Source organism: Pristiophorus japonicus, chromosome 3, assembly GCF_044704955.1.
Source record: "Pristiophorus japonicus isolate sPriJap1 chromosome 3, sPriJap1.hap1, whole genome shotgun sequence".
In the NCBI taxonomy this organism is placed as follows: domain Eukaryota; kingdom Metazoa; phylum Chordata; class Chondrichthyes; family Pristiophoridae; genus Pristiophorus; species Pristiophorus japonicus.
The window spans coordinates 7643545-7661721 of NC_091979.1; the positions used below are offsets into that span (position 1 = coordinate 7643545).

Genomic DNA, 18177 nt, shown 5'->3' on the forward strand with positions numbered 1-18177 from the left:
TTAAGGTTATGTTCCCTCGTCCTAGACTCCTTCCACGATTCCCGGAATGGCAGGACTGACATATGAGGAGAGACTGGATCGACTGAGCCTGTATTCACTGGAGTTTAGAAGGATGAGAGGAGATCTAATATAAAATTCTGAAGGGACTGGACAGGTTAGATGTGGGAAGAATGTTCCCGATGTTGGGGAAGTCCAGAATCAGGGGTCACAGTCTTAGGATAAGGGATAAGCCATTTAGGACTGAGATGAGGAGAAACTTCTTCACTCAGAGAGTTGTTAACCTGTGGAATTCCCTGCCGCAGAGAGTTGTTGATGCCAGTTCATTGGATATATTCAAGAGGGAGTTAGATATGGCCCTTACGGCTAAAGGGATCAAGGGGTAGGGAGAGAAAGCAGGAATGGGGTACTTGAGGTGAATGATCAGCTATGATCATATTGAATGGTGGTGCAGGATCGAAGGGCCGAATGGCCTACTCCTGCACCTATTTTCTATGTTTCTATCAATCAGTGGAAAATGTTTATATCGGCCCTATTCCTTTCAAAATCCTACAAACCTCAATCAAATCACCCCTTAACCGTCTATAAATTCCAGGGAATGCAACCCCAGTGTGTAATCTCTCCTCATAACTTAACCCCTGGATCATTCTAGTAAACCTACGCTGCAGTCCCTCTCCAAGGCCATTCTATGGAGTACCCAGAATTGAATACCAGAAATCGGCCATTTGGCCCCTCGAGCCTGCTCCGCCATTCTCATGGACTCAGCTCCACTTCCCTGACCGCTCACATAACCCTTTATTCCCTGATCGCTCAAAATTCTGTCGAGCTTTGCCTTAAATATTTTCAAAGACCCAGCCTCCACAGCTCTCTGGGGCAGAGAATTCCAAAGATTTACAACCCTCTGAGAAGAAATTTCTCCTCATCTCAGTTTTAAATGGATGACCTCTTGTTCTGAAACTCTGCCCCCTCGTTCTAGACTCCCCTATGATGGGAAACATCCTCTCTGCATCCACCTTGTCGAGCCCCCTCATTATCTTATATGTTTCGATAAGATCACCTCTCATTCTTCTGAACTCCAATAAGTACAGGCTCAACCTATCTTCGTAAGTCAAACCCCCTCATCTCCGGAGTGAACCTTCTCTGAACAGCCTCCAATGCAAGTATATCCTTCCTTAAATACGGAGACCAAAACTACACGCAGTACTCCAGGTGTGGCCTCACCAATACCCTGTACAGTTGTAGCAGGACTTCTCTGCTTTTATACTCTATCCCCCTTGCAATAAAGGCCAACATTCCATTGGCCTTCCTGATCACTTGCTGTACCTGCATACTAACTTTTTGTGTTTCATGCACAAGGACCCACAGGTCCATCTGTGCTGCAGCATTTTGCAATCTTTCACCATTTAAATTATAATTTGCTTTTCTATTATTTCTGCCAAAGTGGATAACCTCACATTTTCCCACATTATATACTCCATCTACCAAAATTTTGCCCACTCACTTAGCCGGTCTATATCCCTTTGCAGATTTCAGAACACTACTCCAGCTGTGGTATAGCCAGGGCTTTTATATAGCAAGAATCTCCCCTTTATATTCGAGCCCTCTGATAATGTTACCTAAAGGAAATCTGTGCAGTTTGAGTGCGTGCAACTGAAATTTCCAACTAAGGATGTAATTGCTCTGAGTCTGTGTTACAGAATCAGTTCTTTTGACTAACGGTATTTAAATTCTTTTCATTTGTTTTTTTGTTTTATTGGGTAAGTATTTCTTAAAAATTGTAACATAATACATCAGTTATAAATTATACAGATTTGAAGTAAACGATTAGAACATCGTGCTTTGCTCGATGAGAAATCCCCCAGACTGCTTACAGTTTTGAGGGGGGTTTTCCGGAGAGGAAAGCAGCCAGAACGGCAGAATTCCTGCTTTCTGGAGCCGGCGGCCAGCGGTCGTGGTCTGAAGAGGATTTAAAAACAAAAATAGAAGATAAGGGGTAAGCCATATAGGACCGAGATGAGGAGAAACTTTTTCACCCAGAGAATTGTGAACCTGTGGAATTCTCTACCGCAGAAAGTTGTTGAGGCCAATTCGTTGGACATATTCAAAAGGGAGTTAGATATGGCCCTTACGGCTAAAGGGATCAAGGGGGTATGGAGAGAAAGCAGGAAAGGGGTACTGAGGTGAATGATCAGCCATGATCATATTGAATGGTGGTGCAGGCTCTATGAGAGGATGTCTGTCTAACCACAGGAACCCTGTGCTTTACTGGGGGTAACTGGCACAAATGAGTTTTAAAAAAATACTTGCATTTATATAGCGCCGTTCACCATCTCAGGATGTCCCAAAGCGCTTTACAGCCAATGAAGTACTTTTGGAGTGCGGTCACTGTTGTAATGTGGGAAACGCGGCAGCCAATTTGCGCACAGCAAGCTCCCACACACAGCAATGTGATAATGACCAGATAATCTGTTTTTTTTATGTTGATTGAGGGATAAATATTGGTCCCAGAACACCAGGGAGTACTCCCCTGCTCCTCTTCGAAATAGTGCCATGGGATGTTTTACATCCACCTGAGAGAGCAGATGGGGCCTCGGTTTAACGTCTCATCCGAAAGATGGCACCTGTCAGTGCAGCACTCCCTCAGTACTGCACTGGAGTGTCAGCTTAGATATATGTGCTCAAGTCCCTGGAGTGGGACTTGAACCTACAACCTTCTGAACTCCGAGGCGAGGGTGCTGCCCCCTGAGCCATGGCTGACACTTGCATGCTATATGTTAGCTCTCATCCCTCCCCTTCCTCACTGGCTCAGGAATGGTGGGGAGGAAGAGATCAGTCAGGGTTCCTGCTCCCAATCGCTATGCATTGACCCCTTGCTGGAAAGTGCGTGACGACAGAATCAGGTTGTGCTGTGATGCCCACCGTATGTGAATAGTGATTCACTGTTCTATGTGAAGGGATAGCTGGTTGGTTACAGGAGGGGCCCTTGCGACTTAATCATAGAAATTCACGTCACGAGGCCATTCGCCCCATCGTGTCCGCGCCGGCTGACAAAGAGCTATCCAGCCTAATCCCACTTTCCAGCTCTAAATACGTGGCCCTGCATGTTACGGCACTTCAGGTGCACATCCAAGTACTGTTTAAATGTGGTGAGGGTTTCTGCCTCTACCACCCTTTCAGGCAGTGAGTTCCAGACCCCCACCACCCTCTGGGAGAAAAATGTTTCCCTCTCTCCCCTCTAAACCTTTGACCAATTACTTTAAATCTATGCCCCTGGTTATTGACCCCGCTGCTAAGGGAAACCGGTCCTTCCTATCCACTCTATCCAGCCCCCTCATAATTTTATACACCTCAATTAGTCTCCCCTCAGCCTCCTCTGTTCCAAAGAAAACAACTCCAGCCTATCCAATCTTTCCTCACAGCTAAAATTCTCCAGTCCAGGCACCATCCTGGTAAATCTCCTCGGTACCCTCTCCAGTGCAATCACATCTTTCCTGTTTCCTGGTTGGGAAGGGAAGGGAGTTTTGGTGAGTGAGTGACCAGTTTGAATGTTGAGAAGATGGTGTCCTTACCGGGTATTTCCCATGGGCTGAGGTACAGGCTCTGAGCGGCATCAACCCTCACTGTGTCACCCGTCATGAAGGAGGCTGCAGGAGAGAGCAGGAAGCAGACAACCGGGGCAACCTGGAGGGGGTTAGGGGGAGACAAAACACCGTGGGCTGGATTTTCGGTTGTCTCACGGCTCCGTTAGCGGCCAGAGGGGGCGTTAATGCGAAGCGACCGGGAGCACAGTGTTTATCGCCCCGACCGAAAATTCATTCGAAGCTCACCGGGGACGCAGACCATTAGTGCCTGGCTGCTGATGATCTCTCCGATCCTGACGTATTCCTGGTGCCTCATTGAGTGCCCGCCAATAACACAGTCTGGAAAGACGGTCGGTGCAGGCCTGCAGAGTCGGTAACTAGCGGCTACTTAAAGGGATGGGGAAGCACTTCCCTCGGAGATCACAGTCAGTGCAAGGTTTACACACAGCACGGTGTGAGTCTCAGTCACAGTCAGTGCAAGGTTTACACACAGCACGGTGTGAGTCTCAGTCACAGTCAGTGCAAGGTTTACACACAGCACAGTGTGTGAGTCTCAGTCAGTCAGTGCAAGGTTTACACACAGCACGGTGTGTGAGTCTCAGTCACAGTCAGTGCAAGGTGTACACACAGCACGGTGTGAGTCTCAGTCACAGTCAGTGCAAGGTTTACACACAGCACGGTGTGAGTCTCAGTCACAGTCAGTGCAAGGTTTACACACAGCACGGTGTGAGTCTCAGTCACAGTCAGTGCAAGGTTTACACACAGCACGGTGTGAGTCTCAGTCACAGTCAGTGCAAGGTTTACACACAGCACGGTGTGAGTCTCAGTCACAGTCAGTGCAAGGTTTACACACAGCACGGTGTGAGTCTCAGTCACAGTCAGTGCAAGGTTTACACACAGCACGGTGTGAGTCTCAGTCACAGTCAGTGCAAGGTTTACACACAGCACGGTGTGAGTCTCAGTCACAGTCAGTGCAAGGTTTACACACAGCACGGTGTGAGTCTCAGTCACAGTCAGTGCAAGGTTTACACACAGCACGGTGTGAGTCTCAGTCAGAGTCAGTGCAAGGTTTACACACAGCACGGTGTGAGTCTCAGTCACAGTCAGTGCAAGGTTTACACACAGCACGGTGTGAGTCTCAGTCACAGTCAGTGCAAGGTTTACACACAGCACGGTGTGAGTCTCAGTCACAGTCAGTGCAAGGTTTACACACAGCACGGTGTGAGTCTCAGTCACAGTCAGTGCAAGGTTTACACACAGCACGGTGAGTCTCAGTCACAGTCAGTGCAAGGTTTACACACAGCACGGTGTGAGTCTCAGTCACAGTCAGTGCGACGTTTACACACAGCACAGTGTGAGTCTCAGTCACAGTCAGTGCAAGGTTTACACACAGCACGGTGTGAGTCTCAGTCACAGTCAGTGCAAGGTTTACACACAGCACGGTGTGAGTCTCAGTCACAGTCAGTGCAAGGTTTACACACAGCACGGTGTGAGTCTCCCAGTTTGCAGTGGTAGACAGACATAACAGTGCAGGTTGAAACCTTTAATGGGAGCCTTACAATGCCTTTCTGAGAGTCAGGATCTGATTCAGAGTTCCGTGCAGGTGCAACCGGTCCGCCGAATTTACCGACCAAACTTTGGTTATTGCCCCCTGCCCCGGAGTGCAACGGCTGAGTCAGCGCCCCTATCAGCTCTTCCACCGATTCTGACGAATTTCTGGCCGGAAGGTGCTAAAAGTACCGCTCCGCCTGGATTAACAGCGCAACAGAGGCGTAACTGAATTTCTCCCCCCAGAACTTTGGGAATGTCTGGACTCAGACCCTGGATCTGTCTGTAAAATGTAGTAGCGGTGACAGGGGAGACATCGGACACCCTGAGGGACAGAGAGACCGGAATTAACTCCCCCTGCAAAGCACAGGCTTCTCTCCAAAGGAGTCTCCACAATCCTACACGGTGACGGGAGAGAAGTGTTTAACATTGTGAAAGGATGGGGCAGGGTAGACAGAAACAGGCCCTGCAATGTTCAAGGGGCCATAGATAGGGGATTAAATGTAAAGGGATTTGGAACAGAGGGCAGGGGAAGCCTCTCCACACAGAGGTGTGGAGCTGTGGGATTCACTCCCGGGCTTTAATGGTTGAGACAGAAACTGTCCAACATTGAAGATTAAATTAGAAAGGTGGGTGAAGTGAAAAGGGGGAGTTGGGGGAATATGGGAGCAGGGAGGGTAAATACAATTGGGAATATTTGCTCGTGAGTAGGGGAAACACCAGCACCGACTGGAGGGGCCGAATGGCCTGTGTGCGTGATGTGACTATGTGTCCTTCCAACTGTAATGTATGTACCTGCGAGTGTCTGCTCTCGGGTTTGTACAGCTGTTGTTGAGGGAACAACATTTTAATTTAATTAAATTTGTCAGGGTGTATTGGTTAATTTGTGGATCTTTGTGCCCTTACCAAAGAGGGCACTTGATTTAGTTGCTTTAGTTGTAGAGCTGTTGAGTTGGGAGTGGCTTAGCCAGTCACGTGATGTTCACAAGTCTCAATAAAACCCCGGCCAGTTGGGTTCGGGGGATCCACGATGGGGCAGGTGGTTGTGAGCCTGGTGGATGAACTGGTAATGTGTAGTGTGATTGTTAAACCTTTGTTAATAAACCAACTAGTTCTTAATAGTAATGGGTTGATATGAATTCTTAAGCAAAGAACCCATGAAGCAAATACATTACAGACAGTTCAATCCCAGTACTGCAACCTCACCTCCTCCGGGACCCCGAGTCTCTTGGCTGGAATTTTTGGGATGTAACTTTTGAAGAGTTCGGGTCCCAGTTCTCTGTAGTTGGCCACAGCGGTTTCTGAGAAAATTACTCCCTGGGAAACAGAAAGTAATGGAGTTAAGGGGGCGGAGGGGCAGGGGAGGGGTGGGCTCACTGGGTTGGAATTTGCACAAATCTCTTCAGCTTTCAGGGACGTGCGGAGGAAAGCGCCTTTCACACACCGGGTCACTGCGAAGCCAGAGTGAGTGAGAGCCAGCGGGCGACGGAGAGCAACAGCGAGCACAACAACGTCACTGAGCGTCGCAGAATCGGCAAACCAGAGTGACGATGACGGAACGAGTGAGAGGCAGCTTCAGAGAGACATGCACATAACAGACAGACACGCGTAGGCACACGGACACACACACACAGTGCACGCAGACTCACGCGTGCACACAGACGGACAGACAGATGCACACACACGTGCAGACGCGCGCGTGCACAGTGCACACACAGACGGACGGACAGACACACGCGCACACAGACGGACACATGAGGGAGACGGACAGGTAGATGTACGTACAGGAGCCACAGCATTGATACGCACACCGCTGGCAGCCCACTCGATGGCCAGACTCTTGGTCAGATTGTCCACGGCTGCTCGTGCTGCTCCCGTGTGCCTTTGAATGAACGGAATGAAGGCAAGAGTTAAATGTCAGCATCGACTGTGAACAAACCCGGCCTCAGCATATCCTGGCCCGGCATAGCACGAGACGCACCCCTCCCTAACACGCTGAGAGACACTGTCTCACACACACACACACACACGCACCGTCCCACACACAGACAGACACACACACACCGTCCCACACACACACACACAGGCACCGTCCCACACACAGACAGACACACACGCACACACACACCGTCCCACACACCCACACACAGGCACCGTCCCACACACAGACAGACACACACGCACACACACACCGTCCCACACACCCACACACAGGCACCGTCCCACACACAGACACACACACACAGGCACCGTCCCACACACAGACACACACACACACAGGCACCGTCCCACACACAGACAGACACACACACACAGTCCCACACACACACACACACAGGCACCGTCCCACACACACACACACACACACAGGCACCGTCCCACACACAGACAGACACACACACCGTCCCACACACAGACACACACACACACAGGCACCGTCCCACACACAGACAGACACACACACACCGTCCCACACACAGACACACACACACACAGGCACCGTCCCACACACACACACACACACACAGGCACCGTCCCACACACAGACAGACACACACACCGTCCCACACACACACACACACCGTCCCACACACACACACACACAGGCACCGTCCCACACACACACACACACAGGCACCGTCCCACACACACACACACACACACAGGCACCGTCCCACACACAGACAGACACACACACACAGTCCCACACACACACACACACAGGCACCGTCCCACACACAGACACACACACACACCGTCCCACACACAGACAGACACACACAGGCACTGTCCCACACACAGACAGACACACACACACACCGTCCCACACACAGACAGACACACACAGGCACTGTCCCACACACAGACAGACACACACACACACCGTCCCACACACAGACAGACACACACAGGCACCGTCCCACACACAGACAGACACACACACACCGTCCCACACACAGACAGACACACGCACACACCGTCAGACACACGCACACACCGTCCCACACACACAGACACACACAGGCACCGTCCCACACACAGACAGACACACACACACCGTCCCACACACAGACAGACACACGCACACACCGTCAGACACACGCACACACCGTCCCACACACAGACAGACACACACAGGCACCGTCCCACACACAGACAGACACACACACACCGTCCCACACACAGACAGACACACGCACACACCGTCAGACACACGCACACACCGTCCCACACACAGACAGACACACACAGGCACCGTCCCACACACAGACAGACACACACACACCGTCCCACACACAGACAGACACACGCACACACCGTCCCACACACACAGACACACACAGGCACCGTCCCACACACACACCATCCCACACACAGACACACACACACAGGCACCGTCCCACACACACACAGACACACACAGGCACCGTCCCACACACAGACAGACACACACACACACACACCATCCCACACACAGACAGACACACACACACACAGGCACCGTCCCACACACACACACGCAGACACCGTCCTATTCTCCAGATTCCCAGCTACACTTACGACATTCCCGGAAATCCTTTCCACATATCGGCCACAATGTTGACGATGGCCCCTCCATTCTCCTTCATCCAGGCGCGATACACTGAAACACGGAGAGTGGGTTCAGAGAGTGGAGCGGAAAAGCCCCCGGCATGCTGCCAGTCCCATTGACCGATCGCGGGTCCGCTGTGGGATTGGGAGGGGTGGGGGCAGGGGGTCCCAGCCCCACACAATGCACCATAACCCAACTCACATACACTCTATTTTCCATCCCCCACACACCCTCTCCCTCGCCCTCCACACACTCACACTCGCACCCCACCCCCCCCAAACGCCACCATCCATTCAAACCCCCACCCCCAACACCTGCAGCCTCCCCCTCACTGCCAAATTCCATCCCCTCCGACTCCGCTGCCTCTACCTTCCCTGGAGCAGTAGAATGTTCCGGTCAGGTTGGTCTCGATCACGGCGTTCCAGCCTTTAGCCGTGATGTGTTCGGTGGGACTGGGAAACTGGCCCCCTGCGTTATTCACCAGGTAATCAATGCGGCCGTGTAACTCCAGGGTAGCTTTCATCAAACTCCTCACCTGGAACAGAGAAGGACGTCGGAACACAGGGAACTCGAGCAGTGAGCAGCTCCATCAGGCTGTCAACCATGCCTGGAAACCACACCTTGTCTTCAAAACGGTCCATCCCATTGCCTCGCCCTTCCCGGTCTTACAATGATACAACGGTCACAGCACAGGAGGAGGCCATTCGGCCCGTCGAGCCTGTGCCGGCTCTCTGCAAGAGCCCCTCAGCCAGTCCCACTCCCCCGCCCTTTCCCCGGAGCCCTGCAATTGTTTCCTTCAGGAACTTATCCAACTCCCTTTTGAAAGCCACGATTGATTCTGCCTCCACCACCCTCTCAGGCCACACATTCCAGATCCTAACCACTCGCTACGTAAAAACGTTTTCTCTTCTGTCACCTTTGGTTCTTCTGCCAATCGCCTTAAATCTGTGTCCTCTGGTTCCCGACCCTTCCACCAATGGGAACGGTTTCTCTCTCTCTACTCTGTCCAGGCCCCTCATGATTTTGAACATCTCAATCAAATCTCCTCTCAACCGTCTCTGCTCCAAGGAGAAGATATAGAGATAGATACAGATATATATATATTTTTTTTATAAAAAAGACAGACTATGCATGTTTCTCTAAACACCAATAGTGTATAAGTTACCCCCTTCCTAAAGGACCACTAAGGTGATGAGTACTGACAGATTCTCCAGCATTGATGATGATGATGACAGAGGATATGATGGTGCCATATAGCGATGATGAGACAGACAATGAATTGGACAGTTCTAATGAAAGATTGGATGATACAGAGCAAAACCGTATCAACCAACAGACCGAGGAGGGAAAGCAACCAAAAAATGAATACACGTGGAAAGTCAACTCCAGCTTCTCCAGTCCCTCCACGTCACTGAAGTCCCTCATCCCTGGAACCATTCTCGTAAATCTCCTCCACACCCTCTCCAAGGCCTTCACATCCTTCCTAAAGTGCGGAGCCCAGAATTGGACACAATCCAGTTGAGGCCAAACCAGTGTTTTATACAGGTTCATCATAACTTCTCTGGAATCCCCTCCAGCCCCAAAACCAGTGTTCCCGTTAAGCCGTGTGGTAAATGGTAAACCGCGCATGCGTGGAGATTTCAATGGGCAGCGCGGCCCGAAAACATTCGAGGGAACATTGCCTACAACGCTCCGAGATGTCTGCGCTCCTCCAATTCTGGCCTCTGGAGCAAACCCGCTCAATCATTGGTGTCTATGCCTTCAGCTGCTGAAGTCCTAAGCGCTGGAATTCTCTCCCTAAACCTTGCCGCCTCTTTCTTCCTTTAAGATGCTGCTCAAAACCTGTCTGAAGTTTTTAGTCACCTGTCTCAGTATCTCTTTTTTTGGCTCAGAGTCACATTTTGTCTGTGTAGGGTCTTGGGATGTTTTACTGCGTTAAATGTGCTATATAAATGCAATTTTCTCTATTTGAATATTGGGAACACCGAAGCCATTGTTTTCGGTCCCTGCCACAAACTCCGTTCCTACTCACTGACACCATCCCTCGCCCCAACTCCTGTCTGAGGCTGAACCAGACTGTTCGCAACCTAGGTGTCATATTTGACCCTGAAATGAGCTTTCGACCCCCATATCCGCAGCATAACTCATTGAATGGCGGTGCAGGCTAGAAGGGCCGAATGGCCTACTCCTGCACCTATTTTCTATGTTTCCATGTTTCTATAACTAAGACCGCCTATTTCCACCTTCGTAACATCGCCCATCTCCGCCCCTGCCTCAGCTCATCCGCTGCAGAAACCCTCATCCATGCCTTTGTTACCTCTAGACCTGACTATTCCAACGCACTCCTGGCTGGCCTCCCACATTCTACCCTATGTAAACTAGAGGTGATCGGCTGCACCGTGTCCTAACTCGCACCGAGTCCCGCTCACCCATCACCTCCTGTGCTCACTGCCCCGTGTCCTAACTCGCACCGAGTCCCGCTCACCCATCACCCCCTGTGCTCACTGCCCCGTGTCCTAACTCGCACCGAGTCTCGCTCACCCATCACCCCCTGTGCTCACTGCCCTGTGTCCTAACTCGCACCGAGTCCCACTCACCCATCACCCCCCTGTGCTCACTGCCCCGTGTCCTAACTCGCACCGAGTCCCACTCACCCATCACCCCCCTGTGCTCACTGCCCCGTGTCCTAACTCGCACCGAGTCCCACTCACCCATCACCCCCCTGTGCTCACTGCCCCTTGTCCTAACTCGCACCGCGTCCCACTCACCCATCACCCCCTGTGCTCACTGCCCCGTGTCCTAACTCGCACCGAGTCCCACTCACCCATCACCCCCTGTGCTCACTGACCCCATGTCCTAACTCGCACCCAGTCCCACTCACCCATCACCCCCTGTGCTCACTGACCTACATTGGCTCCCGGTTAAGCAACGCCTCGATTTCAAAATTCTCATCCTTGATTTCAAATCCCTCCATGGCCTCGGGAGGGGAGGTGCTGTGGGGAGAGGGGGAGGGAGAGAGATGCTGTGGGGAGGGGGGGTTGGGGGGGGGGGAGATGCTGTGGGGAGGGGGGGTTGGGGGGGGAGGTGCTGTGGGGAGGGGGGGAGGGAGAGAGATGCTGTGGGGAGGGGGGGTTGGGGGGGGGGAGATGCTGTGGGGAGGGGGGGTTGGGGGGGGAGGTGCTGTGGGGAGCAGGGGTTGGGGGGGGAGGTGCTGTGGGGAGGAGGGGGTTGGGGGGGGGAGAGGGAGGTGCTGTGGGGAGGGGGGGTTGGGGGGGGGAGATGCTGTGGGGAGGGGGGGAGATGCTGTGGGGAGGGGGGGTTGGGGGGGAGATGCTGTGGGGAGGGGGGGGTTGGGGGGGGGAGATGCTGTGGGGAGGGGGGTTTTGGGGGGGGAGGTGCTGTGGGGAGGGGGGGTTGGGTGGGGGGAGATGCTGTGGGGAGGGTTTTGGGGGGGGGAGATGCTGTGGGGAGGGGGGGGTTGGGGGGGGGAGGTGTTGTGGGGAGCAGGGGTTGGGGGGGGAGGTGCTGTGGGGAGGGGGGTTTTGGGGGGGGAGGTGCTGTGGGGAGGGGGGGTTGGGTGGGGGGAGATGCTGTGGGGAGGGGGGTTTTGGGGGGGGAGATGCTGTGGGGAGGGGGGGGTTGGGGGGGGAGGTGTTGTGGGGAGCAGGGGTTGGGGGGGGAGGTGCTGTGGGGAGGGGGGGTTGGGTGGGGGGAGATGCTGTGGGGAGGGGGGTTTTGGGGGGAGGGGGAGGTGCTGTGGGGAGGGGGGTTGGGGGGGGGGGAAGATGCTGTGGGTAGGCGGGGTTGGGAGAGAGATGCTGTGGGGAGGGGGGGTTGGGGGGGAGAGTAGGTGGAATGTCTGCCAGTTTCTTTCCTGAATTGGCAACAGGGCAGATGCTGTACAGACGAAAGGATACTGAAATATGTTCGCTTGCTTACAATGGAGAGTGTACAGGGCTGGAGTACCCTATCTCGGCTCAGTTGATAGTATTCTCAATTCTGCCAGAAGATCGTGGGTTCAAGCCCTCTCCCCGCCATGGACTTGAGCAAGTAACCTACAAAGACACTAGAATGCAGTACTGAGGGAGTGCCGCACTGTCGGAGGGGCAGTACTGAGGGAGTGCTGCACTGTCAGAGGGGCAGTACTGAGGGAGTGCTGCACTGTCGGAGGGGCAGTATGAGGGAGTGCCGCACTGTCGGAGGGGCAGTACTGAGGGAGCACCGCACTGTCGGAGGGGCAGTACTGAGGGAGTGCTGCACTGTCGGAGGGGCAGTATGAGGGAGTGCCGCACTGTCGGAGGGGCAGTACTGAGGGAGCGCCGCACTGTCGGAGGGGCAGTACTGAGGGAGCACCGCACTGTCGGAGGGGCAGTACTGAGGGAGCACCGCACTGTCGGAGGGGCAGTACTGAGGGAGCACCGCACTGTCGGAGGGGCAGTACTGAGGGAGCGCCGCACTGTCGGAGGGACAGTACCGAGGGAGCGCCGCACTGTCGGAGGGGCAGTACTGAGGGAGCGCCGCACTGTCGGAGGGGCAGTACGGAGGGAGCGCCGCACTGTCGGAGGGGCAGTACTGAGGGAGCGCCGCACTGTCGGAGGGGCAGTACTGAGGGAGCACTGCACTGTCTGAGGGGCAGTACTGAGGGAGCGCCGCACTGTCAGAGGGGGGACTACGCCTTTCTGTTACTGAGTAATTGCCGGCAATCACTGTAGGCTCACGGAAACTTGTGTTGAAGTAAGAACATATGAAATAGGAGCAGGAGTAGGCCATACGGCCCCTTGAGCAGGCTCCGGCATTTAATGCGATCATGGCTGATCCCATCATGGACTCATCTCATCCACTCCCCATAATCCCTTATCGCTTAAGAAACTGTCTATTTCTGTCTTAAATTTATTCAATGTCCCAGCCTCCACAGTTCTCTGAGGCAGCGAATTCCACAGATTTACAACCCTCTGAGAGAAGAAATTCCTCCTCATCTCAGTTTTAAATGGGTGGCCCCTTATTCTAAGATCATGCCCTCGAGTTCTAGTCTCCCCCATCAGTGGAAACATCCTCTCTGCATCCACCTTGTCGAGCCCCCTCATAATCTTATACGTTTCGATAAGATCACCTCTCATTCTTCTGAATTCCAATGAGTAGAGGCCCAACCTCCTCAACCTTTCCTCATAAGTCAACCCCCTCATCTCTGGAATCAACCGAGTGAACCTTCTCTGAACTGCCTCCAAAGCAAGTATATCCTTTCGTAAATATGGAAACCAAAACTGCACGCAGTATTCCAGGTGTGGCCTCACCAATACCCTGTACAGGGAAAGACTTCCCTGCTTTTATACTCCATCCCCTTTGCAATAAAGGCCAAGATTCCATTGGCCTTCCTGATCACTTGCTGTGCCTGCATACTATCCTTTTGTGTTTCATGCACAAGTAACCCCCCAGGTCCCGCTGTACTGCAGCACCTTACAATCTTTCTCCATTTAAATAATAACTTGCTCTTTGATTTTTTTTCTGCCAAAGTGCATGACCTCACACTTTCCAACATTATACTCCATCTGCCAAATTTTTGCCCACTCACTTAGCCTGTCTATGTCCTTTTGCAGATTTTTTGTGTCCTCACACATTGCTTTTCCTCCCATCTTTGTATCGTCAGCAAACTTGGCTACATTACACTCAGTCCCCTCTTCCAAGTCGTTAATATAGATTGTAAATAGTTGGGGTCCCAGCACTGATCCCTGCGGCACCCCACTAGTTACTGATTGCCAACCCGAGAATGAACCATTTATCCCGACTCTCTGTTTTCTGTTAGTTAGCCAATCCTCTATCCATGCTAATATATTACCCCCAACCCCGTGAACTTTTATCTTGTGCAGTAAACCTTGTGTGTGGTACCTTGTCAAATGCCTTCTGGAAGTCCAAATACACCACATCCACTGGTTCCCTTTTATCCACCCTGTTCGTTACATCCTCAAAGAATTCCAGCAAATTTGTCAAACATGATTTCCCTTTCATAAATCCATGCTGACTCTGCCTGACAGAATTCTGCTTTTCCAAATGTCCTGCTACTGCTTCTTTAATAATGGACTCTAACATTTTCCCAACCACAGATGTTAGGCTAACTGGTCTATAGTTTCCTGCTTTTTGTCTGCCTCCTTTTTTTTTTTAAAGTACTGACAGATGCCCAGCACCCTGTGGAACCCGTTCCCCAGCCAGAGGCATCGCTTTACGGAACGGAGGGGAGAAAATTGTCAATAGAAAAATCCTAACCTCGTCCTCCTTGCGAATGTTGCATTGAATTGGTGTCACCTTTGCTGGATTCGATGCAGGAAGTGAAGCTGAAAGTAACTGTGCAGCTTCTCGCAGTCTTTCAATCTTGCGGGACGCAATCACAACATTACATTCTGAGGAGTTTCAATGAGGAGCGTAATTATACACCGAGCACAATCACAGGTGGAAGCAACTCATATCGGTGGCTCCTTAGTAACTCATTCTGATGAAGCAGTGGCCCTTGAGCCCAAAATCGACTATTTTTCATTTGGAAACAAATGCATAAAAATCGTTTTCTTCCTCAACCACCAGGGTCCTCACATGATTGTTGTTTAAAGCAGGGTCCAAGACTCGAGCATTAATTGCACAAGGTTGTAACTTACTACAATAAGTCAATGGTAACGGTTTATTCAGGGTAAGGGTCACTCACTGTAACTACAGAGTCACTGTTTATTCAGGGTAAGGGTCACTCACTGTAACTGTACAGAGTCACTGTTTATTCAGGGTAAGGGTCACTCACTGTAACTACAGAGTCACTGTTTATTCAGGGTAAGGGTCACTCACTGTAGGAGGTGGGTGGGGTGGATTGACCAATCCACCTCCATGGCACGAACCTGGTATTGCAGTACTTCCAGGAACGGTGCAGTGGCTCTAGGCCTTTTGGCTAAGAGCATTGGCGCAGAGTGATCCTTGGCGTGTGCAAGGTGACCTCTGGCGTTTGTGATTTGACAAAGAATTGGAAAGATTGGCAACGAAAAATTTAAAAAATAAATAAATAAAAAATAAATTTAAAAAAACTGTACAGAGTCACTGTTTATTCCGGGTAAGGGTCACTCACTGTAACTGTACAGAGTCACTGTTTATTCAGGATAAGGGTCACTCACTGTAACTGTGCAGAGTCACTGTTTATTCAGGGTAAGGGTCACTCACTAACTGTACAGAGTCACTGTTTATTCAGGATAAGGGTCACTCACTGTAACTGTACAGAGTCACTGTTTATTCAGGGTAAGGGTCACTCACTGTAACTGTACAGAGTCACTATTTATTCCGGGTAAGGGTCACTCACTGTGTAACTGTACAGAGTCACTGTTTATTCAGGGTAAGGGTCACTCACTGTGTAACTATACAGAGTCACTGTTTATTCAGTGTAAGGGTCACTCACTGTGTAACTATACAGAGTCACTGTTTATTCAGGGTAAGGGTCACTCACTGTAACTGTACAGAGTCACTGTTTATTCAGGGTAAGGGTCACTCACTGTGGAACTGTACAGAGTCACTGTTTATTCAGGGTCAGGGTCACTCACTGTGGAACTGTACAGAGTCACTGTTTATTCAGGGTAAGGGTCACTCACTGTAACTGTACTGAGTCATTGTTTATTCAGGGTAAGGGTCACTCACTGTAACTGTACAGAGTCACTGTTTATTCAGGGTAAGGGTCACTCACTGTGGAACTGTACAGAGTCACTGTTTATTCAGGGTAAGGGTCACTCATTGTAAATGTGCAGAGTCACTGTTTATTCAGGGTAAGGGTCACTCACTGTGGAACTGTACAGAGTCACTGTTTATTCAGGGTAAGGGTCACTCACTGTAACTGTACAGAGTCACTGTTTATTCAGGGTAAGGGTCACTCACTAACTGTACAGAGTCACTGTTTATTCCGGGTAAGGGTCACTCACCGTGTAACTGTACAGAGTCACTGTTTATTCCGGGTAAGGGTCACTCACTAACTGTACAGAGTCACTGTTTATTCCGGGTAAGGGTCACTCACCGTGTAACTGTACAGAGTCACTGTTTATTCCGGGTAAGGGTCACTCATTAACTGTACAGAGTCACTGTTTATTCCGGGTAAGGGTCACTCACTAACTGTACAGAGTCACTGTTTATTCAGAGTAAGGGTCACTCACTGTAACTGTACAGAGTCACTGTTTATTCAGGGTAAGGATCACTCACTAACTGTACAGAGTCACTGTTTATTCCGGGTAAGGGTCACTCACTAACTGTACAGAGTCACTGTTTATTCAGGGTAAGGGTCACTCACTAACTGTACAGAGTCACTGTTTATTCCGGGTAAGGGTCACTCACTAACTGTACAGAGTCACTGTTTATTCAGGGTAAGGGTCACTCACTGTAACTGTACAGAGTCACTGTTTATTCAGGGTAAGGGTCACTCACTAACTGTACAGAGTCACTGTTTATTCAGGGTAAGGGTCACTCACTAACTGTACAGAGTCACTGTTTATTCAGGGTAAGGGTCACTCACTAACTGTACAGAGTCACTGTTTATTCAGGGTAAGGGTCACTCACTAACTGTACAGAGTCACTGTTTATTCAGGGTAAGGGTCACTCACTGTGTAACTGTACAGGGTCACTGTTTATTCAGGGTAAGGGTCACTCACTGTGTAACTGTACAGAGTCACTGTTTATTCAGGGTAAGGGTCACTCACTGTGTAACTGTACAGAGTCACTGTTTATTCAGGGTAAGGGTCGCTCACTGTAACTGTACAGAGTCACTGTTTATTCAGGGTAAGGGTCACTCACTGTAACTGTACAGAGTCACTGTTTATTCAGCCTCTCTGTGGTCACTGCACAGACCCCGAGCCCCGCTCCCCCGGCGCTGTCCGGGACTCCGTGCCCAGCCTGTCTATTAATATTTCCCACCGCACCTAATCCCAGCAGCTCAGCCGCCACGGCAGCGCCGATCCCGGTGCCTCCGCCCGTCACCACGGCCACTCGGTCCCGGAACAAGCCGGAGCGGAACACAGTGCGCGCCGCCATTCTGCACACATCACATGACAGACAGCAGGATTGTTACAGGCAGGGTCACAGGTCACCTGGCTGGGGATTCCTTCTGACAGGGTCACAGGTCAGAGTGTGTCTGGCGATTCGCCCCGACAGTGTCACAGGTCAGAGTGTGGCTGTTGATACCCCCTGACAGGGTCACAGGTCAGAGTGTGGCTGTTGATTCCCCAACAGGGTCACAGGTCAGAGTGTGGCTGTTGATTCCCCCTGACAGGGTCACAGGTCAGAGTGTGGCTGGGGATTCCCCTTGACAGGGTCACAGGTCAGAGTGTGGCTGGGGATTCGCCTCACAGGGTCACAGGTCAGAGTGTGGCTGGGGATTCCCCCTGGCAGGGTCACAGGTCAGAGTGTGGCTGGCGATTCCCCCTGACAGGGTCATAGGTCACACTTCCTGGGGATTCC

General features: G+C 51.5%; 1 protein-coding gene across 2 annotated transcripts; it reads right to left on the reverse strand.

Moving 5' to 3' along the window:
• Positions 1-1718: 1718 nt before the first annotated feature.
• Positions 1719-17791, reverse strand: pecr (peroxisomal trans-2-enoyl-CoA reductase). Of its 2 annotated transcripts, XM_070875166.1 has the most exons (8): positions 17640-17790; positions 14977-15110; positions 9088-9253; positions 8688-8769; positions 6912-7008; positions 6333-6443; positions 3567-3678; positions 1719-1953 (listed from the first exon to the last, which is right to left on the reverse strand). In XM_070875166.1, the coding sequence occupies exons 1-8, from the start codon at positions 17749-17751 to the stop codon at positions 1865-1867; spliced, it is 903 nt and encodes a 300-aa protein (XP_070731267.1). In that variant the 5' UTR covers positions 17752-17790; the 3' UTR covers positions 1719-1864. The 2 variants fall into 2 exon arrangements, with proteins under 2 accessions (XP_070731267.1, XP_070731268.1); XM_070875167.1 differs by lacking the exon at positions 3567-3678 and having other exon boundaries at positions 17640-17791.
• Between the last annotated feature and the right edge of the window lie 386 nt (positions 17792-18177).